The sequence below is a fragment of the Diabrotica virgifera genome, chromosome 6 (genome assembly GCF_917563875.1).
Source record: "Diabrotica virgifera virgifera chromosome 6, PGI_DIABVI_V3a".
NCBI lineage: Eukaryota > Metazoa > Arthropoda > Insecta > Coleoptera > Chrysomelidae > Diabrotica > Diabrotica virgifera.
In genome coordinates, this window is record NC_065448.1 from 216,091,632 (window position 1) to 216,119,034 (window position 27,403).

Consider the following 27,403-nt stretch of genomic DNA (forward strand, 5'->3'; position numbering starts at 1 on the left):
AGAACCTAAAAGAAAACGTATGAACACTGTGCCGTTGCTTTTTAGTGGCACATAGGTACGTCGACAGTGGCGCATCAAGCTTTCCACTTGTGGACGAGATAAATAAATTAAAGGGTACCCTAACTCCCAGAATTCAATTTGTTTATTTTTTAAAGTTCTATGTGATTAAAAAATAACACTCAACGTAATTTGTAACCCACCATCCTCTTCCCCCTCTTCCCTCCAACAAAAACGTAATTTTTCGTTTTTGTTTTTTTAGGTGGGATGCAATCAATTTAAAAATTTTAAAAAATTCACACGCATAGTTGAGGCTTTTACAAAACACTCTATATACAGTCTATTTTTTATAGATCCGTAGGTTGAGTGTAGGTACATAACCCAACAAAAAATTTTTTTTTGAAAAAAGCGTAGGTACCTATATCTTTTTTTGAGATGGCTGGCTGTAGGTCCAATTTTTTTTATTTTGTGTACTTTATCAAAAATTATATTTCTAATTTCTTTTCAGATTGTTTCGTAAGGTTCGCCACCTTCAAAAATCCGAAAAACTGTTTTTTTGAACGTGTTTCTCCCTTTTTTGAATGTTCTAACTACAGGACTCAGTTAATTTAATTTACTTAATATAACCTATAAAAAAAACCTTGCCTATTTTGAAGTCTATAAAATAGGGAAAATCCCCCTGAAAACACAGTTTTTCGGATTACGGAAAAATCTGAAAAGAACTAGAAATATAGTGTTTGACAAAATACACAAAATAAAAAAACTTTACCTACAGATATCTCCAAAAAAATATATACGGGCCTATAAAAAATAGACATGTTTTGAGAAAGCTATGCGTATGAATTTTTTGAAATTTTAAAATTGATTGCATCCCACCTAAATACATAAAAACTAAAAATGACGTTTTTGTTGGTGGACGGAGGGGGAAGGGGTGGTAAGTCAAAATTACGTGGAGTCTAATTTTTTAATCACATAGAAGTTAAAAAATATTAATTCTGGGAGTTAGAAAGGGTACTTACCCTTTAATTTATCAATCCCGTTTGATTTGGAAAGTTTGATGCGCCACTGTCGACGCATGTGCCACTGAAAATTGAAGGTATAGTCCTTTTCATGACCATTTTTCAGTGCGTAACAGTTTTTCGATTTCTCTCTAACGCATTAAATTGTATGTGACAGAAAAAAGGCACGTCGGTGATTACAGACATTTATAACATTTATTCTAGTTATTCTAGTTGTCGATAGATGGCGCCATAATCAAAAAAGAATTATTTATTAAATAAAATAATAATATTATCAATATAATCTGTACAATTTATAAGACTATACAAATCAAAGAAAATACCATTTTATAAATGCAATAGACACAATTGATTTGTTTTTATTCCAAATTGAAAATAAAATGTGACAACTGTCAGATTTAACTAAAATGTCATGTTAGAATAATAAATGTCATAAATGTGTATTATCACTGACTTACCTTTTTTTCTACAATTTGTGACGCACTGAAAAATGGTCATGAAAAGGAGAATATAGTGTTCATACGTTTTCTTTTAGGTTCTACTATTTAGGTAAGTTATAGCCCGTTCACATGAGAGGCGTTTTGATAACCCGCGATTACAACCACATACATTTTACTTGAGAGCGTTCACATGCTAACGCGCCTTTTAATGACCTAAGGCTAAGGCCAGCCAAGCGATAATTTACGGCGTCGTAAGAGCAGTAAAATTAAGCGCGAAAAATTAGTCCTATCCTATGTTGCTATGTTGCTGCGCGATATTTTACAGCTCGTCTGGCCATCCACTACACTCACGGTGGGACCCATTTTCGCGCTTCATTTTACTGCTCTTACGGCGCCATAGATTATCGCTTGTGTGGCCTTAGCCTAAAACGCGAGTTAGCATGTGATCGGTCTCAAGTAAAATGAATGTAGTTGTAATCGCGCGTTGTCAAAACGCGCGTTAAGCGCCTGTCATGTGAACGGGCTCTTATGGTACCTAAATGATTAGCAAATTTCACCTATCCCGGCTCTAAGGGTGTGCTCACTACGGAGACCAAAGGATTGTATCCTCGCTCCGACCCTCGCTCCCTGGTATTTATATTCGTGAATTCTCGCATATAAAATAATGTATTTATTTTACATAGCGATCGAAACTATATTATCGATCGTTATGTAAAATAAATACATTATTTTAAATGCGAGAATTCACGAATATAAATACCAGGGATCGAGGGTCGGAGCGAGGATTCAATCCTTTGGTCTCCGTAGTGAGCACAACTTTAGTCTATTATGTATGTAAAAGAATTTCTTTTAATTGGCTTTAGACTGAATCGAACAATTTGTGTTTATTTCAGATGGAGGATCTGATGAGGAAAAATACGTTCAAGGTGAATATCACTTTTTTGTTTTTTTTTGGTGTGGAGTTTTATTTTTGGTTCTTTACTAACTTGCATGCAAATTGAATGAATGATCAAAAATCTATGTGAACGAATGTGGTAGCAAAATTTTGTAGGTATGTACTAACAATATTTTTGAAGGACTGTTCTGTAAAATAACATAAAACCATTTTTCGCTCATTTTCGTCTTGAATTTCTAATTAAATTTTAATTTAAATTTGTGTTGCATGTTTATATTCTGTTGATGAGGGTTAAAAGGTTTGAAATAAATATCTTAATTATTATACTTAGATTAACCGATCGATTAGCATTTAGGACACTATACAGGGAGGTAAATCGTCGAACACACTTAAAGACGGGATTCCATGGAGTGTGGAATGTCTGTTTACGTCTGGAAAGAGAAATATAAAATATATAATAGTGAAAAGAAAAGAGAGCACGGTTAGCACACCACGTTACTGTGAAATTAATAAATATTTACTTTTTGATAAAATCGGTGCGACCATCTTGTCCCCTAGTGTATCAAGGTACACCACCAGTGTTGGCGGTAGGAATTTTAGTAGGTTGGTTAATTCACACAATGATAAAAATTACAACACAACGTTTGTTATACCACAAAATTAGCACGGCACTGACCGTACTAGCCGGTGTCTAGTCCTGTCGCCAGGGGGGGTACAACGGCCTCGTTAATTCAGATGGACTTACCCAAGTTTTTTTTATGTATTTTGACCCGTAGAACACGAATTTTTTGGGTAACAGTTGATCCGGATGTCGATAAGATTGTTATAGACCAAGAACTTGAGGAATCAAATAACAGCGATTTTTGGCAAAACAAAACAATATTTTGTATTTTTTGGGTCATTTTAAGCAAAAAATATTTCTACAAGTTTTTTAGTAGGATGCACAGTTTTCGAGATAAACGCGGTTGAACTTTGAAAAAATCGAAAAACTGCAATTTTTAAACCCGAATAACTTTTGATTAAAAAATAAAATAGCAATTCTGCTTAGCGCCTTTGAAAGTTCAAGTCAAATTATGTCGGTTTTGATTATTTGCATTGCTAAAAATTTATTGTGTTATTGTTAAACAAAGCTACAAACAACTAGTGCGTGAGTGATGTTTCTATGATTTCTCATTTAAAATCGAACGAGTAGGTAGAATAGGTACTAGTGCAATCAAGACTATTTCTACGTTACATGCGTTAAAACGCATGTAAAAGCACGGGAAACCCTACGTGTTTATAGCTTTGTTAAACAATAAAAAAATAAATTTTTACCAATGGAAATAATCAAAACCGATATAATTTGACTTAAACTTTTAAATGCGGTAAGCAGACTTGCTATTTTATTTTTTAATCAAAAGTTATTCGGGTTCAAAAATTGCAATTTTTCGATTTTTTTAAAGTTCAACCGCGTTTATCTCGAAAACTGTGCATCCTACGAAAAAACTTGTAGAAATATTTTTTACTTAAAATGGCCCAAAAAATACAAAATAGTGTTTTGTTTTGCCAAAAATCGCTGTTATTTGATTCCTCAAGTTCTTGGTCTATAACAATCTTATCGACATCCGGATCAACTGTTACCCAAAAAATTCGTGTTCTACGGGTCAAAATACATAAAAAAAACTTGAGTAAGTCCATCTGAATTAACGAGGCCGTTGTACCCCCCCTGGCGACAGGACTAGTCGAGTTGATCTGTCTCAAGCTTCTGTTTTTCTTTGAACTGTCCTTATTTACCGACAAACAACCGGGGGGTCGACGCCACTCCGCTCTGTCCATAAATAGGGGGTTTGGTCTTTGTCCAAGGATCGTAAATCACAAATTCTGAGAGAAATAACGTTATTTCACGTTGCGTTGATTCGCGTCTTTAGTTTTTATCTTTTTATATTACATATTTTCTCTTTCTCAAGGCGTGCCCCGCCACACGCCACGTTCTGTTGGAAATAGCTTCCAGCTTTAGGAAACCGACTATTACCCTGTATAAGATGAGATTCTGAGGTAGGATGATCTCATCACGAGGGTACAACACAACTCATTTGATTAATGATGCCGTTACACACCGAGAAACAGAAAAAGAGATTGAAAACGATGAGTTCTGCACTGACTCTGTAGCGAGGCCCTCTTCTCATCTAGCAGCCAGCCCGTTCAGACGACACGCACTATACGATAATTATTTACCACTTTATCTCGTAGTACACTACTTAAAAAACAGTAAGCAAGTAATTATTAAAAAAATTCCTAGCTAGGTATTTTTGGTGTTCGACTACTAGGCTATTGATTATATTCAAAATAAGATAGCTAAAAGGAACTACAACGTTAACGGGCTTTTATTATTTCATATGGTCAATGGACATCTATATATGAAAAAACCGCGGAGTGCTAACATTTAAAGGGGTGCGTTTTTGAGAAATGGGTGAATTAGTCCCTGGGCACAGGTTACATTAGGGTGAGTCCTATGCACTTTTGGTACAAACATATCTACATAAAAATTGTTCCTGGTTAAATTTCCTATCTAAATATCAGTTTTTAAAGTCAATGATACTTTTTTTACAAAAATATCTTCAAAAGAAAAAGCACAAAGAAACCCAAAAGAAAGAAATTTTGTTTTTTGTCCCATAACTTTTGTCCACGAGGATATAGGTATAGACATTAGGGTGGGTCGAAAAAAATCGATATTTTTTTTCGGATCGTAATACCGCGGAAAAGTTGCTAAATGGTATGACTAAATAGGGGAAAAAATATTAAAATTATCGGATGTTATCTTCCGTTCGCGCATGAGCTCTAAAGTTTGATTAAATTTTGAAAAAATTAAAGTTTTTTGGAAATTTTTAATAATTTTTTTTATTACGATATTTAATATGTAATAGGGAAAAATGTCATCTACGACACACTAATGAATTAATATAAAAATACTGGTAATGAGTTTTAACATCTTCCGTTCGCGCATGGGCTGTAAAAATAGCAAAAAAGTGTTGAAAACCTCAAAAATGTGGACTTAGGAAAAATAAATATATACAAGCTTCAACATATTATTGATGTATTATCCAATAAATACAAAGTACATATTTCACTTACGAATAGATTACATGTCTGGTAGTTTGAACTGTCTTTTGTTATCAAAGGCTGGCATCGTGGACCTTGACTTAAGTGTCGTTCTTATGTACCCGTCTCGAGCTGCAGATCCGCAAACCTTAGCAGAAGCCTCGCTCACCAACTTGACGCTTCTCTCCACTGCTTGAGTATGGACTGGCATCTTCTGTGATAGGATTTCCCACTTCGGTACTTCTTCTGTTTTGATGTAGGTTTTCAGTTCATCATCAGTGACATCTTTCAATAGAGGCGGCGAAGAAAATTCACAGTTTGTCCAATAATTTAATTCCGTGTAGTCTGTTGCGGAAAAGTTTAGCTTAGGTGCCACGTACGTTCGAATTGTTTTCCTCTTTTGGTCTCTTTCTCTTGCCTTAATGATGCGGCGGAGGCCCAGTTCTCTTATATGTTTTCTGGGATCTTGAGTCATAGTAATCATAACATGTTCTGGATGCGCAAAGAACCCATTTCTCTCTATAACTGGGTCAATTACAGCTTTGAGTTCATCTTTAAGATATCTTGAGGTTTCAATACATTGGTGCACGAGCTTAGGGCCATCAGTAAAAAGTTTGGTCTTCTTAATACAAAACCACATCGGCATATATGACTTCAGAATGAATATTACTATTTCCTGGAACTCAGCAGTTGGATTTTCTTGACTAATGTAGAGTCTTAAAGCACGGTTCGCTGTTGTTAGCCACCTTGAGTGAGACAAAGGTCCTGGATCCCTGATTGATAAATCTTTTGGGCATTCACCTGATTTAATCGCTTCTGATATTTCCAGCAAATACTTCTGATCCTTACTAAGAGTTTTTTTGTCTATCTCAGGGATTTGGCAATCAATACTTTCAAACTGCACTACTGGAAGTGTTTCACATTTGATCAATTTCCCACCAATCGGTCCTTTCAAAGAATTTGGCCCGGTCGACTTACCATCTAAATACTGAAATAAATGGCGGAATGGTAGTTCATTAAAATGAAGAAGACAAACTGCCCATTGCAGAGGCTTACCTAAGTGTGTTTCAATACGGCGTATTATACCGTTTTTCAATCCGGTGTTAACATTGGTGCCATCACAGCCAATAACGACTAATTCGTCCAAAGAAATGTCATTGCTTGTCAAATAGGATATAATAGAGGTCGCAATATCCTCTGAACTTCCTGAATTCGGGGTCACGTGACCCAGAAATATATTACCAGGTTCTTGTATAAGCACGTAATGTTCCTCCTTTACCACTCTTTTAAATCGTTTTGAATGTGCCTCTTGTACCACAATAGTGTCGTCTTTACGGCCATCAAAATATAGCCCAATTAGCTTATTTTCTGTTATAGAACTGGACAAATCAGCCCTAACATTATGTTTTTCTCTTCTTATTTTACACTTGTCAACTACTTGTGAATTGCCGCTATTAGTTACCACGCCAACGTCCTGCAAAACACTTGAGGCTATTGCTGCTGTAGCACGATCGGAAACACCGTAACGATCACTAGTTAATGCAGTAGATTTAAGGTTAATCCTCATTTGCCAACCGGATTTCTTTTTTGGAGATTCAGGTATGAATTCTTGGTCACTGTCACTGCAATCGTCACTGGAGGTCAAGGATTCATCACGTTGTTCAGTTTCGGAAACTTGGACATCTACTTTTGGTTTTGGACAGCTGGAACGAGATTTCCTCTGTAAAGATTTGGCACGTTTCTTTGTTTCATTTAAGTCCACACCTCCAATTTTGCCAATGCCGTGAGTGCGTAGTGAATAGATAAATTTCAGCTCAAGTAAAGGTATTTTTTTAAGCTTTTCACAAGTACAAGTTATTGAGCAGATACACTGGCATTGATCCGATGTTTTATGACAGGTACATTCAAGGGCAATGGGGCATTTGCATGCCGCAATGTCAAAAAGCAAACAGCATTTTTTCTTAAAATCATCAAGGTTTCTCTTAAAGACTTCCTTGTTTTTGTCTCGAGTATGAGATTTTCTTAAACTATAATACTTGTCATGCAGTGCAGTCAACAGTTGTACTACTCTCTTATCACTTACGGTGGGAATTGATGCTCTATTGTACAAACACACTATTTTGCCAGCTACTGTATTGGCTACTTGTCCAAAACTAACTCTTTTGTTGTTTACTTTAACTGCTAAATTATACCTCTCATTCGATATACATCGAAGAACGTCCTCTCCTATAGGGAGCTTGTTAGGCGGCAAGTCTCTTGGTGTACCGAAAAACGGACACTGGAATTCTTGTCTAGTGATCACTGTCTTTGATAATGCCATCATTCATTGCACAATTGTTCAAAAAACTACACCAAAATATGAAATTTGGAACACACACTACGCAACACATCCACCGCACTCAAGAGACAACAGCAGACTGGCACACAAAATTGCGCGGCGGCGGCGGACCAGTGTAATGGCTGCCTGCAGCGGAGAGGGGGTATCACGTGACGCGGCGTGGGTCGTTGACCCGCTAGTGGCGCTGACAGTAAGTTTTGTATCGCTGTGCGCGATCGAAAAACCAAGCCTAATTACGTCTGAATTTTTTTCTTTAACTATCAGAACATGTATAATCAGATATTAGGTATTACATTATTGATATCTGTAACTATACATGAAAAGAAAATAGGACAAAAATCCGATTTTCTTGTATTTTGGCTATATTTGGATGTCCATGCGCGAACGGAAGATGTTGAAGTGCAATACCGGTATTTTTATATTACTTTATTAGTGTGTCGTAGATGAAATTTTTCACTATTACATATTAAATATCGTAAAAAAAAATTATTACAAATTTTCAAAAAAAAATTATTTTTTTCAAAACTTTAGAGCTTATGCGCGAACGGAAGATAACATCCGATAATTTTAATATTTTTTCCCCTTTTTAGTCATACCATTTAGCAACTTTTCCGCGGTATTACGATCCGAAAAAAAAATATCGATTTTTTTCGACCCACCCTAATAGACATTGCTTTACAGAAAAAAACCTATATATTTCTTCTTTAAAATGTTGTTTAGTAGAGGTAATTAGGATTTATAGTTTTCGAAATATGATTTTTCAAAGTTCGCCACTCACAGCAATTTTGGGCAATTTTCCTTGTTATTTCGCAAATATTATTCTGTAACTTTTTTCTACGTAACTTTAGGTTTATGCAATGGTACACGTAATAGGAATAGAAATCAATTACCTTTAAAATGGTATACTGTGTATAACGTTGTACGACTTTTTTTTAAAGAGATTATGGTTTTTCCAGGTTTTATACTTTTAACGATTTTTTATAATGTAATATAAAAATAAAATAATATTATTATATATTGTATTAAATATTATGTAATATTATATTATATATAGTATATATACCTAATATAATATTACATTAAATATTATATATTATATAATACCTAATATAAAAAAAAATATTTTTTAGATTTTTTACGATTATTTTTGAAATTTCTCATTATAACTTTTTTTTCTTGTACATGCATAATGCATATACTATATCAGCGCTTCTCAATCTGTGGTACATGTACCACTGGTGGTACATTTCATTATTTGAGGTGGAACGCAAAACTCAAAACAGCCAAAATTAGCACCACCATTGCATTGGCACAATTATAGTTAATTAGATCTAGCTAGACAGGTATTTTAGTTAGGTGGTACCAAAAATAATAAAAAGTATTTGGTGGTACCTGACTCAAAAAGATTGAGAACCTCTGTACTATATATTGCTCAATAAAGAGCGCTTACTTTCTGTTCTTTAAAATGGTGTATCATCTATATTTAAATACATAATGGAAACCGAATGATTCTTTGATATTTTTTTACCTGTATTATTTAAAATTATTTCTTTTACAAAAATTACATAAACATTAGTCTTAGAAAACACCACTTTAGTTAAAATTATTTAAACGTTGACAAATCTTAATTAATTAATTTAATTAATATGAAAATACATACACAAATTAATTCTTTGACAAGGGTGTCAAAATCAAACTTTCAATATAATTAGTTAGCATGACGACGATCTTGGTTTCCATGACGATGATTCAAAACGACTGTTATTGTCTACCGATTTGACTTTTGAATATTATGTCAAAATAATTTTATTTCATCGAATTGTCGCGTTAATTTCATTAAAACAGGAACACAATAAGATATACTTAAAATAAATTAGTAAATAATATCTAAATATTAGTTTATTGCATGTATTATAATTACTTTAATGCCATATTAACATATCTAAATTAACACGCGTGCGGAAAAGTAAAAACCGCGTGCGGAAAAGTGAAACTTTCTAAACTAAAATGCGTGCGCGAAAGTAGACATTTTTGCACGCTCGTAGAAAAAATATAAAAACTCATTAAAAGTATAAAGTCTTGAAAAAGATAACCTCTTTAAAAGAAGTCGTACAACATTATACAATAGAACATTTTAAAGGTAATGGATTTCTATTCCTCCTACATGTACCATTGCATATGCCTAAAGTTACGTAGAAAAAAAGAATGTGTGTGTACTTTGTACGCACGTAAGAAGTTATACTTCTATTATATGATTTAAACGAAATTAATATACTTTTTATTTATATTTTATTTAAATATTAAACTAATTTATACTTACTACTTCTCAAACATTTTTATTAAAACATTGCCAAAAATTAAAATAATAAAAGAATAAAACACACACAAACATTAAAAATGCCACAAATGATTTCTGAACATTAATTGTCGGAAATGTTTTTAACTAAATACGTATTTTCTGAAAATAAAATTATATAATAAATATACTTACAATCATAAAATGTATAAAAAAAATAAGAAAATAAAAGTTTTTATTGGGTTCGAACCAGCTATCAGCGCGGTTGGTATATTGGGGTTCATTCGCCTTAAACGCTTCGCCACGGAGGCAATGTGTCATTATGTGCGAAGATCGACTAACTAAACGGATTAAGCTTTTGACATTTTTGAATTAAATTAAATTATTTTGATTTTGAATTGAAATGATTTAGAATTGAAAAAATACAACAAAACATTGAAAACAATATATTAGGTGAACATTGATAGAAATTTTGATGGTAATCAAATTATGTAAATAAAAGTATTACATACTATGTATTTTGGTAGGTTCAAATAGATAGGTACCTATGATACATTTACAATTATTACGTACCTGTTGCTTTTAAAAACTATTTAAATGTCACTACAATTATAAACTTTTTTGTTTCTGTCCTCACAACAATAAAACTAATATATTATACATTTGTTTACCTTCATATTGAACAATTATTTATTATTGACAGATCATTTCAACACCCAATCAGAGCCCGTATAACGACTAATACCATACTGTCGGTGTGCGCATGCGCGCAGATCAATATAAATTCGCCCTCAATCTCAATCGCGCCTAAAGAAGTATAACTTTAAAAAGTTACAGAAGAATATTTGCGAAATAACAAGGAAAATTGCCCAAAATTGCTGTGAGTGGCGAACTTTGAAAAATCATATTTCGAAAACTGTAAATCCTAAGGACCTCTACCAAACATCATTTTAAAGAGAAAATATGTAAGTTTTTTTTCTGTGAAGCAATGTCTATACCTATATCCCCGTGGACAAAAGTTATGGGACAAATAACAAAATTTCTTTCTTTTGGGTTTCTTTGTGCTTTTTCTTTTGAATATATTTTTGTAAAAAAAGTATCTTTGACTTTAAAAAGTTATATTTATATAGGAAATTTAACCAGGAACAATTTTTATGTAGACGTGTTTGTACCAAAAGTGCATAGAACTCACCCTAATGTAACCTGTGCCCAGGGACTAATTTACCCATTTCTCAAAAACGCACCCCTTTAAATGGTAGCACTCCGCGGATTTTTCATATATAGAGATTCATTGACCATATGAAATAATAAAACCCCGTTAACGTTGTAGTTCCTTTCTATAGTACATAATCAATAGCCTATAGGTCTTAATTTAGTTATTTACTGATTCTCAATTAGTACACTACGAGATAAAGTGGTAAATTATCGTATCGTGCATGCCTTCTGAACGTGCTATTAATTCTCTTCTTCTGCGAGACTCGTTAGTCTCTAGCACTTGTTCGTAAGGCCTTTGTAGAACCTTGTTTTTTTCCTTAGACTCTAATAAGTTCTTTGGCCTCAACGAAGACCAACAGTTTTCTTATTGGTAGTTTAAGGATCTCTTCTGGTTCAAACATCACTTGACAAGTGAATTCCTGCCTCACATCTCTAAGCACATTGCAATGGCATAGGATGTGTATGGCAGTCTCTTCCATTTCGCACTTTCTGCACCATGGTTTATTCACCTCACCTAGTTTGTATAGGTGGTTTCTTAAACCGCAATGTCCAGTCACCATTTTAGTGCCCGCTTGATCTCGCGTCTATTGAGATTCATCGAGATATTTTTATCAATATTCTTGATTATTTTTTTAGTCTGGATTTATCCTTGAGTAGCTCTACATTTCTGTTGATGATTCCTTATCAGCCATTTCTGAACCTCGTTTTTCGTAGCATCATTAGTGATGCAACAGAAAGGTTATGGGCCTTCAAAGGTTTCTCTCGAAGCTTGTTTTATCTCGTTCATTCCCATGCACCGCTTCATGACCCGGCATCCATATTAAAGACCCTTTATTGTCATTTGCCAGGTTGTTGATTGGATGTTTGCAGTTCCTCACATGTTTTGATTTTGTCAGTGGGTTCTTTACTGCCAGAATAGTCGCTTGGCTATCTGTGTAAATGTTGATTCTCTTAGCTTTGGGGTCTTCGTCTATGATTTCATCAATGCTTGCCACCAAAGCAAAAACTTCAGCCTGAAATACAGTTGTATATTGACCTTAGGCTGTAAGATTTATTATAGTTGCATGTTTGCCGGAAGACTGCTGATCCAGTACTTTGGGCAGTTTTGGATCCATTAGTGAACCATATTAAGTCCATATTAGTACTTAAAACTTTTTGTTCTTTAGATGGTATAATTGTGTTAATCTTCTTTATGAACATCAGCTCTGATGTTATCATATCGGAGTTATGGATTCCTCTAGTATAGTTCCAGCAGTGTTGTGTGGCGATTTAATAAATAATTCGGTCTCCAAATATTGGTTGCTTTGATTCTTAGGATGGTTATAAAGGCTACTGTCGAAATATATAATTCCAGAGGATAGATACCTGTGATAGCATCTGAAGAAGCCGTTCCTGTACTATTAAAGGTTCGTTATATTTAGAAGCGCTTGTCTTTGTAGGGTGGTGTGAAAGGTCGCACAAGATTGCAAAGCCGTCTTTCTCCACCAAAGTACTGAACCATAAGTAACTATCAGTCGTATCACTGATGTGTATAATCAACAGATGACCTTCGTTTTCAATTCCCAGGTTTTACCTACAACTCATCTGCAGTTGCAGATGAGTCGCTTAGCCCTGTTGGTTATATTGCTAATGTGAGTGTTCCAATTGAGTTTGGAATACAACCCACTCAGTCCAGTAATCTTCCTCTTATTTGACTAAAGACTACCAATTTATGAACTGAAAAGTCTCAGATACAGAATGCACCATTATAATAAAAATTAAAATAATGAATAGTTATTTAAATCTGAAACTTTTTTTGTTGGAAATTCTTTCTGGTACATCCTTAATCTGCGACTTTTACAATTTATAACACAGCAGACGACGAATATAGAAAACAAAAAGGACTCTACTATATGCAGTCACATTCCGTTTTTATTCGTCTAGGAAAAGGACAGAAAGAAACTTCCTAATTAGTCTGGGCTGATTATCGGAGAATAGGCCATTTTTGGGAAAAGTTATTTACCAGCAATTTTATTACTGGAATCGAATTATAAGATCCTATATATTAATAATATAGGTATGCAAAGTTCTCAGATAGTGTGCTACTTTTTTTGTAAACAAAATGGCGCCCGAAAATCGTGTTTTTTTTTCAATTATTGCTCTAGAACTCCGAAGATTTTAACTTTACAACAAAAACACTCAAATAAAAATTCATCGTGATTAAATTCTGCATAGAGACGTGTTTTTCCCGATCTGCTCCGACGAAAATTTTCCTCGAAAAATGCGGGTTTTCCCAACAAAATCTTTAATTTTCAAATAAAGTTTTAGATAAGTAATTATTTACCAATAATTAAATAATTTGGTGACTTAAAAGCCTTCTTGGTTTAGATTATAGTTCCAGAAGCTGGTGAAAATTAAACGAATATTTTAGCAACAATTCAATTGTTAATTAATAATTTACGGTCGCAATAATAACCAAAATAATTATGATACACTGATCAAACTTTGAAATCTTATAAAGATGAGATGCCTATTTAACATTTTGTCGACAAAATATAAATTTTTTATTTTTTTGCATAATCTTTAAATGTTTAAAAAAAATAGTTATAAACAAATTAACGTTTCTCAGAAAGTTTTTATTATATTATAATTCTAAAAAATAGCTAAAATGCGCATTTTAAATATCTTGAAAATGAATGCTTTAAAACTTTTTTGCAACCATTTGCAGAAAAGTTATGAAACAGCAAAATAAACATGCGATTACTACGGTGTTAATAATTTTTTTAAATTCTTTCAAAGCGTAGAAGTGAGTTTAAAGTACAAGCTAATTATTTATAAAACAATATCGATTATCAGCTTAATAGTTATATTTTAATTAAAGATTATAAATATATTTTTTTGTAATTTACACGCGCGAAAGTAGAATAATACAGTACCGTAGCTACCCGCCCACATACACAACTCGCGCGAGTTTAAGCGTGTCAGTCGCTTCGAGTGAACATTTTATGTCCGGCTCTGTATCAAGCCTATTTTCGCGCTAAAAATTACAAAAAAAAGCATTTTTAATCTTTGATTAAAATATAACCATTGCACTAATTTTTGACATTCTTTGTGAGTAATTAGATTGTGCCATAGACTCACTTTTAAGCTTTGAAACAATTAAAACAAATTATAATAGATTGTGCCATAGACTCACTTTTAAGCTTTGAAACAATTAAAACAAATTATAAACAATGGAGATATCGTATATTTATTTTGCTGTTTCCTAACTTTTTTGCAAATGGTTGGAAAATTTTTTTAAAACATTCATTTTCAAGACCTATGAAATACGCATTTTAAGTATTTTTTAAAGAATATAATAAACAATTTCTCAGAAATGTTAATTTGTTTATAACAATTTTTTTAAACATTTAAAGATTATGCAAAAAAATGAAAAATTTATATTTTGTCGACAAAATATTAAATAGGCATCACACCTTTATAATCTTTCTAAGTTTGATCAATGTCTCATGATTATTTTGGTTGTTATTGCGACTGTAAATTGTTAATTAACAATTGAATTGTTGCTAAAATATTCGTTTCATTTTAACCGGCTTCTAAATTTATAATCTATACCAAGAAAGCTTTTATTTCACCAAGCTATATAATTATTGATAAATAATTACTGGCCCAAAAAATTTATTTGAAAATTCGAGATTTTGTTGGGAAAACCCACATTTTCCGAGGAAAATTTTCGTCGGAGCAAATCGGGGAAAACATGCCTCTATGTAGAATTAAATTGGGGTGAATTTTTATTTGAGTATTTTTGGTGTAAAGTTAAAATCTTCGGAGTTATAGAGCAATAATTGAAAAAAATACGATTTGTCGGCGCCATTTTGTTTATAAAAAAAGTAGCACACTATCTGTGGACTTTGCATACCTATATTAATAATATATAGGATCTTATAGTTCGATTAAAGCAATAAAATTGCTGGTAAATAACCTTTCTTTGTACTTTACTAATTAGACTACGTATCATAACTATTTTTTTTTCAAAATTTAAAGATTATGCAAAAAAAGAAAAATTTATATTTTGTCGATAAAATATTAAACAAGCATCTCATCTTTATAATCTTTATAAGTTTGATCAATGTATCATGATTATTTTGGTTAGTATTGCGGTCGTAAATTGTTAATTAACAATTGAATTATTGCTAAAATATTCGTTTAATTTTCACCGGCTTCTGGAATTACAATCTATACCAAGAAATCTTTGATGTCACTAAGTTATTTAATTATTGATTAATAATTACTTACCTAAAACTTTATTTGAAAATTATAGTTTTTGTTAGGAAAACCCGCATGTTCCGAGGAAAATTTTCGTCGGAGCAAATCGTGAAAAACATATCTCTATGCAGAATTTAATTGCGGTGAATTTTTATTTAAGTGTTTTTGTTGTAAAGTTAAAATCTTCGGAGTTATAGAGCAATAATTGAAAAAAATACGATTTGTCGGCGCCATTTTGTTTATAAAAAAAGTAGCACACTATCTGCGGACTTTGCATACCTATATTATTAATATATAGGATCTTATAATTCGATTCCAGCAATAAAATTGCTGGTAAATAACTTTTCCATGAATTTTGCTAATTAGCCCAGAGTAAATACTCAAATCTGAGTAAAGATAGAAAAGTAAAAGACGTTTTTGCTTGCTTTCGAGGGATGCACAATCCCTGGACAGCTGTTTCTGCCTTACAGGCTTCCATAGCAGAGCTAGCGTGCACACCTCTGAGGTATATTCGTCGTCTGCCGTCTTATAAATTGTAAAAGTCGCAGATTAAGGATGTACCAGAAAGAATTTCCAACAAGAAAAGTTTCAGATTTAAATAACTATTTACTATTTTAATTTTTATTATAATGGTGAATTCTGCATCTGAAACTTTTCAGTTTGTTTAAGAGATGTCGCTGAATTGCGTCTCAATGGGGATTTCAATGATCTTTGAAATTTCACTTAAATAGATTGGCTGGCTAGTTTTCGCTTCAGAGGTGTGCACGCTAGGCTAGCTCTACTGAGGAAGTCTGTAAAACAGAAACAGCTGCCCGGGGATTGTGCATCCCTCTGAATCAAAAGCAAGCAAAACCCGTCTTTAACTTTACTACCAATTTAGTTTTGGAGGATTGTTAGATATGTTGGCCATTGTCTACAGCTTTTTCCACTTTCTTAAAACGTTATACCGTCATTGCCAGACACTTATTTACTTCTTTGTGGTTCTCTGATCATTAACAATTAGTTGTCGTAGTTCGTTAGCAACCCAAGGTTACTGAAGGTCACCCAAGGGATTCTACATCGGACAACGGGATGGCATATGTTACCAAAGTACCCGTTTTGCTGTAATACCGCTTGCATAATTCATTTTAAAACACAATTAGGCAGTTTACACATCTCATTATCATAAATTTTTTACCACACTTTGTGTTATCGTCCATTTTTATTAATGATTGAAAGTAAATTCTTGTTATACTGGCCAATAAAAATATGTTTACAAGAAGTTTGCGAGGTAATTATTTATCTCATATTACTTAAACTATTAATACAAGGTTTTCTACCAATTCGATATTTGTGTGTCATCTTCAAACTATTAGGGTCAACCTAACCTAACCTTAATTCTTTTATTAGGTCATACACGGCCTTCGGAATTGTATAGTGATCTGTTCAATTAAAAAGTCAGAAGGTTAAATTGCGTATATATACAAATAAATAGCTATTACACGTTGTAATCCAAGTTTTGCACTTAAACATTTTAATTTGTGACAATACACAATGGTCTTTTAATGGTATAAGAGTATACCGGATCATTAATCACGTTTTACAAGACCAAATTCAACGCTAATACTACAGCTGATCATAAACATTTTGCTCTGGTAATATCATTAATCAGAATAAAATTACCATTATGACATTTCTTTGTTAGTATTTGACTATTATAAAGAAATATTGTAAAAAAATCCTTAAAATTGTTAGTCACTGGTAAGTCAATTAACCAGAATTTGGCCAGATCAAAAAGAGTGAAGGAAAAGGATAAAGTTTCTTACGATATGACTAAATTTAACACCCAACCCTCCTTTACTAAAAATAATTCTATCAACCAATTAAATATTTCCGAATATGCCTGGATATACACTACCCGACATAGAAAACGCACTACCCACAAATTTAGAAAATTTGCTAATGCGAAACCACACAAAGCAAGGACTGTAACACAGTGTCTTGAAGAGGTTGTTATTCCAAAAATGGACTGGCCTGCTCAAAGCCCAGACCTTAACCGTATTAACCATATATGGAGCTTGCTCAAAAGGCGTGTAAGACGTCGCATACTTGTTCCAACAACATGTGAATAGCTTTGAATGGCTCTCATTGAGTAATGGACTTTTCCTCAAAGGGACATTGGTGGTAGAACTATGGTGGTAACACACATTATTAGTAAGTGATACTTGCCTTTTCTTGAATATATAATTCAATTCTTGTGATAACTGTAACTGTACCGGTAGATATAGTCGGTTCGCTAAACTCAGACACAACTGACTAGTGATTTTAGTAAGTAATTTTGCCAATTTTGTAAAATTGGCAAAAAAAAATAATTATTAAATAGTTAATAATTACGAAATAGTTAGTAATTTTGGCAAAATTGGCAAAGAACAAAAAAATTACAGATTAAAATCACTAGCCAGTTGTGTCTGAGTTTAGCGAACCGACTATACTAATATTTTAATACTCTAGTACTAGTAGTACCAGAAAATATGGCTACAAAAAACTGATTATCAAAAATAAATATAAATTCAAAGGTATATGGAATGAAAGAATATTTATAAATAATGATTTAACCAAACAAGAACAGGAAACAAAGAAATTTAAGAAAAACTACACAGAACACACAAAAAGGGAAACAATTCAAGATGGGGTTCAGGAAAATAACAATAGATGGAAAGATCTACTAATGGAACAACAGCAAACAAACGCTAGAAACTGCATAAGCCAGTTAGAAAAATTTAACGGCAATCCGTCCGATTCCTTAGTTGCGACCAAAGAGTCAATTGAATATATTTGCCAACTAAATGTTTGTTTGTAAAAATTAATTATGGTCGTTTACTGTTTGTAACATACATATATAAATATGTTGTCATATACATACATATAAATATAAATATGTGTTGCCCTGGGTTATATCCAGGTATATTTGCAACATCCTTCTGTATTAATAATAATATGTAGTATCATTTAAGATCTTGAAACTTTTAAAGGGTTTTCACCCATAACTTTTTGGTGTCTCACGCATGCATGCTATTAGTCGAGGAAATGAAGCATTTTGGCTCGCAATTTTTTCGTCCAGCATGGATTTACTTGAAATTTTCACAGAAGGTATAGACTAGGGCGCATCTGTAAAAATATTAGTACATTTGGACGTTGAGAGGTGACTCAAATTTTTTTGTAGAAATTGCTTGAAAATAAATCAAATAATAATACTTGAGTTATCCTCCCTCTCAAAAATGTCCGGAACATTGTTTAAATAATCAAAATGTCAAAAAATGAAGGAAAAATTCGATTTTTTTCTTGGTTTTTTGATTATAACTTTAAAAGTATTCATTTCCGAGAAAAGTTGTACTAACATAAAAGTTGCGTAATTAAATTTCCTACAATACAGGGTTGGTTAAAAATTTAAAAAATAGTCACCCTTGTTGCAAAATAGCAATAATTGCGAAAAAATCATACCAAAACAAGTATTCGCATTTTACGTTTTTCAACCATTTATGCTACACTTAGGGCCTTCATATTTCACCCAGAAAAACTTTATGATACAGTAAAACAATATTGTAAATTTCGTTAAGATCGATTTCATAGATTTTGCAAAATAAATTTTAAAATCCAGCTTTCGCAAAAAAAATTCTTTTTGTCAAAATATTACAGGACTGAAAATAAAGCAGATAGCAAGTTGAAATTTTTTTTGCTTATAGAAGTGTACTGTACCTTTCATTTGCAATTTTGTAAAATTTAAATCGATTAAGATCACGGCGTCAGGAATTTTTTTAAATAAACATTAAATATTGGTGCTACGCGCAGGACAGCGGATAGTTTGCTCTGATTGTACATTCCAATGACCTTTGATAATGATTGATACATTTTAATTTTTATTACGGTTCGATATAAATAAATAAATTTGTTTATTGCAAAATAAAAACACATACTCTATCCTTTGAAATAACACTTTAATTAGCAAAAACTTTCTTTGTTCATATATTTTAACTAAGAGAATAAAAGTTTATTATTTTTAAACATAATATGCAATTGTTTAAACAATATTTCACAAACAATAATAAAATTAGTTTGATTTTTGTGGAATTAAAATATTAAAATACAACAAAATATAGAGTAAGAAAATAATATATTAGATAAAGATTGGAAGACATTTTGGTGGAAATCAACTTGTGTGAATCGAACACAGCTGTCCTGCGCGTAGCACCAAAAACTAATGTTTATTTAAAAAATTTCCTGACGGCGTGGTAATTAATCGGTTTTAATTTTGTAAATTGAAAATGAAAGGTACAGTACACTTCTATGAGCAAAAAAATTTCAACTTGCTATCTGCTTTATTTTCAGTCCTGTAACATTTTGAAAAAATGAATTTTTTTTTGCGAAAGCTGGATTGCAAAATTTATTTTGCAAAATTTATTGAACCGATCTTAATGAAATTTATATTATTATTTACCTGTATCATAAAGTTTTTCTGAGTGAAATGTGAAGGTCCTAAGTGTAGCATAAATGGTTGAAAAAAGTAAAATGCGAATACTTGTTTTTGTATGGTTTTTTGCAATTATTGCTATTTTGAAACTAGGGTGACTATTTTTTAAATTTATAACTAATTTTATATTGTAGGAAATTTAATTACGCAACTTTTATGTTAGTACAACTTTTCTCGTAAATGAATACTTTTAAAGTTATAATCAAAAAACGAAGACAAAAATCGAATTTTTCCTTCATTTTTTGACATTTTGATTATTTAAACAATGTTCCGGACCTTTTTGAGAGGGAGGATAACTCAAATATTATTATCTGATCTATTTTCAAGCAATTTCTGCAAAAAAATCTCAACGTCCATCTCAAAACAGATGCGTCCTGGACTAGTAGGGAATAGTCCAAGGATCATTTTCTATATCATGCCGCTTTACGCTAAAACCTTGGGGGTGGTTGCCACCCCATCTCGGGGGGCGGGAAGTTTTTATTACATTTTAACCATGTAAATCGATGTAAAAAGTAATTTTAAGAAAAAAATGTTTTATAGATTTTCTTCGTAAAACTAATATTTTTTGAGTTATTCGCGCTTGGAAGTAACAGTTTTTCGATGACTATTTCACTAGACTGTTTTTAACTGATAAAACGACATAGCAACGCATCGTTTCCTACTGACAAAAATCCTTATCGTAGGGGAGCAAAGTATGCTAAATGTGCAGTCACTCGAGCGCTTTGGGGACATATTGGGTTGTGAAGAGTAGGTCCTAAAACCAAAAAAAGTTAAGTAAAGTTTTCCATTTTAGTGGGCGCTTGCCATTTTTTAATTTAATTTTCCATTTCCAACAATCGTTTTTTCCGATTATAACGCCATCTATCCATTATTCGAAAAAATGTTTCGAATAAAAGTTACTTATTTTTACGTAAGGAATCCAAATCTGCAATAAAAAATGAGGGCTCCTATTTAAGATTTTAAAGTAACCCCCCACCCCACATCCATGGGGGGTCGTGTTTAGTACTATTCGATAGATTTTTCAAAAATACTGAATAAGTGTATTTTACAGTTTTTCGATCTGATGTTCATTTCGCGAAATATCACGGGATTCGTATTTAAAATATTAAATTTACCCCTCACCCCTCTCCGTGGGAAGTCGTGTTTGGTATCATTCGATAGATTTTTAAAAAATATTGGGCACATATTTTTTAGATTTTCGATCTGTCATTCATTTCGCGAAATATTCGCTTTTTTCTTGTGAAACTTTGGGACTCGCCCATTTCCTTACGCCCGGCTCAAATCGTCAGATTTTTGAAATATAAACTCTTTTGCATGTACTTAACTTACCTTATCTTAATCTGACAATTTCGAGTTTTTTTAAGGATATATTTTTTTTTCGGGCCCCCCTTAACGAACTCCCCTGTGTTATGATGATAATGAGCCAATATATGGTAGAGGTACATCTGCAGGGTACCAGGTTTCCCCCATATGCTAATCTGACGCGCTCGAGTAACTGCAAAAATCCCCGCTTGGGCTCCCCTACAATTAGCGACGTGATTGCTCAGCGACAAAATTATGACAGATCCATCACGAAAGTGTCTGGTAATAACAAATAAATAATATTTCGTTGATATGGTGCATTAATTGTCTCGTGAAATAGTCTTGTCGAATATCATTCGAGAGAAAATTATTTACCGGCAAAATTTTCTCCTGGTTTCATTCAAGTTCGTTGCCTTTTGGTAATTTTCGCTTATGAAATTTTGACAAAATCACTCGACTGACGTCTCGTGATTTAAGTCAAAATTTAATTCGCGAAAATTGCCAGGCAACAAACTTTCATACCAGTCGAAAATATTGCCGGCAAAATTTTCCCTCGTGATATTATATACGAAAAAATCGACTTTTTTAGAGGGTTTTTTGAGAATACAGTGGAACCTCGATAACTCGGATTAATCGGGACCGCGACCGATCCGGGTTATCGAAAATCCGAGATAGCCGGAGAATATGGTAAAAATTAATAAAATACGGTATACTTACAGATAAACTCCGTTAGAATTGAAATAACATGAAATATATTGATAAATATGCACAGTACCAACTCATTAAAATTACCAAAAAAAAAAACACCAAACACAAACGTAAGCAAATGGAAGCGAACAATACAAGACACACAATATAGTCACAATGATGTAATGTTATTGTTTAAGAACAGTGAAACCTAAAGACCATTGTTTATAAAAGAATTTTTTAAATAGTCTTTCGTAAACAATGCTGACAGTTTGAAATAAAAAGGAATAGATACTACAGACAGGTGGCTGTTATTTCTGCGGCGTGTGCTATGAGTCATTTTTAATATCGTATAGTTCAAATGACACACATACACATTCTCTCTCAAATATTATATAACATACATTTTTATTGTTGAAAGGTTTGTCTGATAATTAACTATTTTGATGGGAAATAAGCCACAAATAAATTGAAAATACAAAATATTGAAAATCAAAATGTTTATCTGATGAAAATCGGTCCGGGTTAGCCGGACTTCCGGGTTATCGGGGGCCGACTTATCGGGGTTCCACTGTACCTCGAAAAATATGCATTTAATCAAAAAAACTGTATATATCAAAATTGTATCTTTTAGTAACATAAACCAAATTATTTGTCTGTAATATCCTTAAGACCAATACAAACCGAGATACGGCATGTTAAAAGTTAGCTTTTTTCGTCAAATGCATAATTTGAAATATTCAAAGTAAAATAACGAAAAAACTTTGCATTTTTCGAGGAAAACTTAAATAATCTTTTTTCAAGTAAACAGTTAGGCCTTTCAAAAAATAATAATAAAAAGTTTCTAGCCTGAAAATTAAGCAACTTATGATCAAAAAAAAGGTCGGTACCTGCTTTTCTCTATGAAAAAGTCAGTGAAAACAACCCCCTAACTACCCTCCTAATTAAAAATTGGTCTTCACCTTTCTGTAGTTCCTTTTATATTTGTATTATCAATACACCCAAGAAGTTTGACCTATTTAACAGGCCTAATTTTAGAAAAATTGGAGTTTAAAGAAAAATTAGTTTTTTGGAATTTCCAATTTTTCCCATTTTACTTTAAAATATCTTCGAAAATACTGGAGATACGAAAAAAATGGTGGACTACTAAATTGTAGCTTTTTTAATAACTAAAATTCCCTTGTGCATAAATTTTCGTTTGAACAGTTAGCGAGATATAGCTGTTTAAAACCTCTATTTACGAGCAAACACCCACTTATTCGAGCCCTTCAAACCCACCCGAATTAAAAACTAAGAGATCTTATGGAATTTAGTTTGCGCAGTCTTATAACTCTTCAAAAATCCTACAAAGTTATTTTTGAAAAAACATTTTATCGCCAAAAATGAAGGAACTATGTTTATAAAACATTTTTTTTTTCGAAAAATTCGGATAGTCCGCTTATGGATAATTTTCAATGTATGTATAATACCACAGAACCGGTTCGTATACTGAAAGATGACTAAAAAACTATTTGTATTTGTACATATTTGTAAATTCGTATTTTTGTGTAAATAAATGTTTTTGTAATTCTTTAATTCTACTTTTTTTCTGTATAGATCTATTAAAATATCTACTTATAAAAACTGCAATGTTATTAAGGGTGGTTTTTAAGGGTTGAAATATTATGATATTATTTCCTAAAGTATAAAACAATCATTATTTAACCAACCAAAACCAAATTTTACCCATATTAAAGTTTACAATGTTTTTATATAATTTTTGACAATAAGGGGTAGTTTACACCTCTAAAAATAATCAACGCCCTTAAACATGATATAGAATATGAAGTAAAGGGTGAGATCATCCTAATCCCAAATTTTTATGTAAATCGATGCAAGCCGAAATTATTATTTTAGGATAAGTAAATTTTTTATATATAGCTCCAACAAGGTTGGTTTTAAGGGTTGAAATATTATGATAGTATATCTTAAAGCATAAAACAATCATTATGTAACTAATAAGAACCAAATGTTGACAATATTAGAGTTTAAAATGTTATTTTATCATTTTGGATTTTATCACTGATGATGGATTACCTATTAATCCGAAAACGTTTTGTTTTGTGATGTAACCCTTATTGGGGGCTTTTAAATATACCTTTTACAAAGGATCTTGTATTTTTTGTGAGTTATGGTATACAGCCAGCTACAGGAATTTTATTTTCTTCGTGGATTTTTATATATAAATATGAGCTCCTGTATGAGAATCTGGGTGGATGCGGTGGACCAGCCCCGATTTTCTAGTTTCTCGTTTTTTTTTCGTATATTTTTTGGAGAGTTTTACTTCGATTATAATTAATTTAGTTGCAGTTTTTCTTGTTTTTTACTTTTATACTCCTTCTTCTTCTTCTTCTTCTTCCGCTTCTTCCCCATCTTTGTGTAGACATGACTCTGTTTTTTCAATGTGCCTCCAGTAAGTTGTCGTTCCATCGTTTTCATGGTCTTTCCACTGATCGTCTTCCTATTGGGGAACCGTCTCTCGCTGTCCTTATATTTGTTGTCATTCTACTTATGTGGTGATTCCATTCTATTCTTGTTTCTTATCCAGTTATTAATGTTCTCCACCTTGCATCTCTGTCGTATTACTGTACTTCTAGCTCTGCCCCGCAATGTCGTACTATCGATTTTTCGAAGGGTCTGTTTCTCTGATCTCTGCATTCTTTTTATCCTCTGTGTGTCAGGTCGTTTTGTATCTGATCCTCTGATGACTGTTTTGTAAATGCTGCCTTTAATTTCTTTTCCGATATGTTTATTTCTTCATATTGTTTCATTCAGGCCACCTGCCGCTCTTTTTGCTCTATTTGCTTGATCTTCCACTTCTGTTTCGAGATTTCCGTAGCTAAATAGTGTGATGCCTAGATATTTAAACTCCATTGTCACACTTTTTTAGAAACACCCTGTATAAAAACTTCTTGACTTGATGCGTTTTTGTTTCTACAGTAGTCTATCAACTTTCTTTTACGTAAACGGTATAACTGTTATTATAGTATAAAATGTGTATCATATTTTATAAAATATAACTGTAATTACGACTGCCTCTTAATTAAGTTTTAATTTTATGCTTTACACTTTACGGGGAGTTAATTACATATGGGCAAAGAACCACAAACTATAATAATATTCTTTAATGAAGCTACACTATGTAATAAATGGAAATACATAATTATTAAGTAGGATATCACTAAATATAAAATAATATTAATTAATAATATTAATAGCAGTATCGTTTAGATACAGGGTGAGTCATGAGGAACTGTACATACACCTACCTCGTATAGAGGCTCCTATGGGGAATAACAAATGACCATTAAAAAGTGTCTGCTCCCATTGTTTAATAATATACAGGGTGAGTTTCGCATTTTGACAGAAATTTTTATTTGTCATAATTTTTGAACGGTCAGATCGATGTGTCTCTTATTTTGGTCAATCGTTACACTATTATCACCTAATCAAATGATTTATTTAAACTAGAAAAAAATCAGGTCCGGCTTTAAAAAATGAGTTCGTTTGGGTCTTAGAAAAAATTTCACCCTGTATACGCTTTTTGAAAACTCTAATATGAATTTTACAAATTAAAAAAATAGGCAATTAAAATGGCATATTTATTTTTTCCCCACACTATTACTTAATTTTTTATAAAAAAATCAATTTGACTATGAATTAAAAGTTTGGTAAAGTGAACCATAGATTTAAGAAAATTAAGTTTTATTGCAAAAATTAATTTTTTTTAAAACAAATATTTAATTTATGTTACCACCCAATCAACTGATTTATTCAAACTAGAAAAAAATCAGGTCCGGCTTTAAAAAATTAGTTCGTTTGGGTCTTAGAAAAAATTCCACCCTGTATACGCTTTTTGAAAACTCTAATAAGAATACGAAGCAAGTTTTCAATCCTAATAGCAAATAATTAATATTGAAAAATATCAAAAATTACTAAAAGATTTTTAAATTGAAAACTTACTGGTATAAAAATGGTACACACATTTTTACTCTAATAAGAATTTTAAAAATTAGACAAATAGGCAATTAAAATGGCATATTTATTTTTTCCCCACACGATTACTTAATTTTTTATTAAAAAATCAAATTTGTCAAAATCGCAATTTTACCATAAAAATAAAAAAAAATAAACAACGTTTTTCTTAAAATTAAAAGTTTTACCATTTTTTTTTTCATAACACGTCTAGATCTAAAACTCCCCATAACAGTTCTCTTTGGACTCTATAGGCCAGGAACCGAAGCTTTTCACCTCGCAATTTTTACAGAATGGATCGATTTACTTGAAAATTTGAGAATAAGTAGTGGATAGTCCAAGGATCAAAATCTATATAATTCCGAAAGGCGCTTTTACCATGGGGGTGGTTGCCACCCCATCTCGGGGGTGGAAATTTTTTATTATATTTTGACCACAAAAGCTGATAAAAACGTTCATTCTACGCAAAAAATGTTCTATACATTTTTTTTTATAAAATTAATAGTTTCCGATTTATTCGCTTTCGAAAGTGTTAGTTTTGTATAGAAAAAATCAATGTATGTATTTCGATATACTCATTTACGATTCACTCAATTTTTGCCGTAGAAAAATTTTTTTCAAACCAAGTTCTTGGGAAATAAATAACCTACAATTTTATATCAAAGCATTTTTTCTTATCGCTGATGCTAATCTTTCTATTTTGAAGAAAATGTCATTTTTTACCAAACTACAAAAATTCCTTAGTCGCTTTTAACTCCAGTTTGTTTAAAACTAATCATTTTAGGCCAGTTAAACTTTTAGAATCTATCACTAATACATAAATAAATAAGAATGAATAAGCCCAATGACTAAAAATACCGGTAACCTACATTATTATGCTTCCAATTGGATTGCTCCTTTTTTTTTCAAAAAGATATACCTATTGATTTTTAGCCATAACTTTTTTATTTTTTGTCTTAGAAAGTTTTGTAAAAAAATAGTTTTGTAGGTTTTTACAAGATCTATAAGACCATTAATATTAAATTTTTTTGAAATCCTCATTCGCATAAAGAGGTAACTTTGAAAGGGATGGTAAAGGTGGTTTTTGCATGTTATTACAAGATTTAATTGTCAATAGCTCACTCAATTTTTGCCGTAGAAAAAATTTTTGTATACTGTGTTCTTGGGAATTAAATAAGCTACAATTTCATGTTTAAACATTTTTTCGTATCTCTGATGCTAATCTTGCTATTCTGAAGAAACGGCCATTTTTTTCCAAACTACAAAATTCGTTATTCACTTTTAACTCCATTTTTTTAAAAACTAATCACTCTAAGCCGGTCAAACTTCTAGAACCTATTACTAATACATAAATAAAAAAGACCAAATAA

At 32.0% G+C, this 27,403-nt stretch overlaps 1 protein-coding gene across 4 annotated transcripts in view; it reads left to right on the forward strand.

The window, feature by feature from the left end:
* The window catches only part of LOC126887230 (RNA-binding protein Pasilla), a 391,656-nt gene that overhangs the window by 127,039 nt on the left and 237,214 nt on the right, over positions 1-27,403 (forward strand). For 3 of the 4 annotated variants that reach the window (XM_050654633.1, XM_050654635.1, XM_050654634.1), the window contains exon 3: positions 2,350-2,382. The exons of the other annotated variant lie outside the window; for it this stretch is intronic. In XM_050654633.1, the coding sequence (XP_050510590.1) occupies positions 2,350-2,382 (33 nt within the window). The remainder of the gene's footprint in view (positions 1-2,349; positions 2,383-27,403) is intronic. 4 annotated transcript variants of the gene reach the window in all.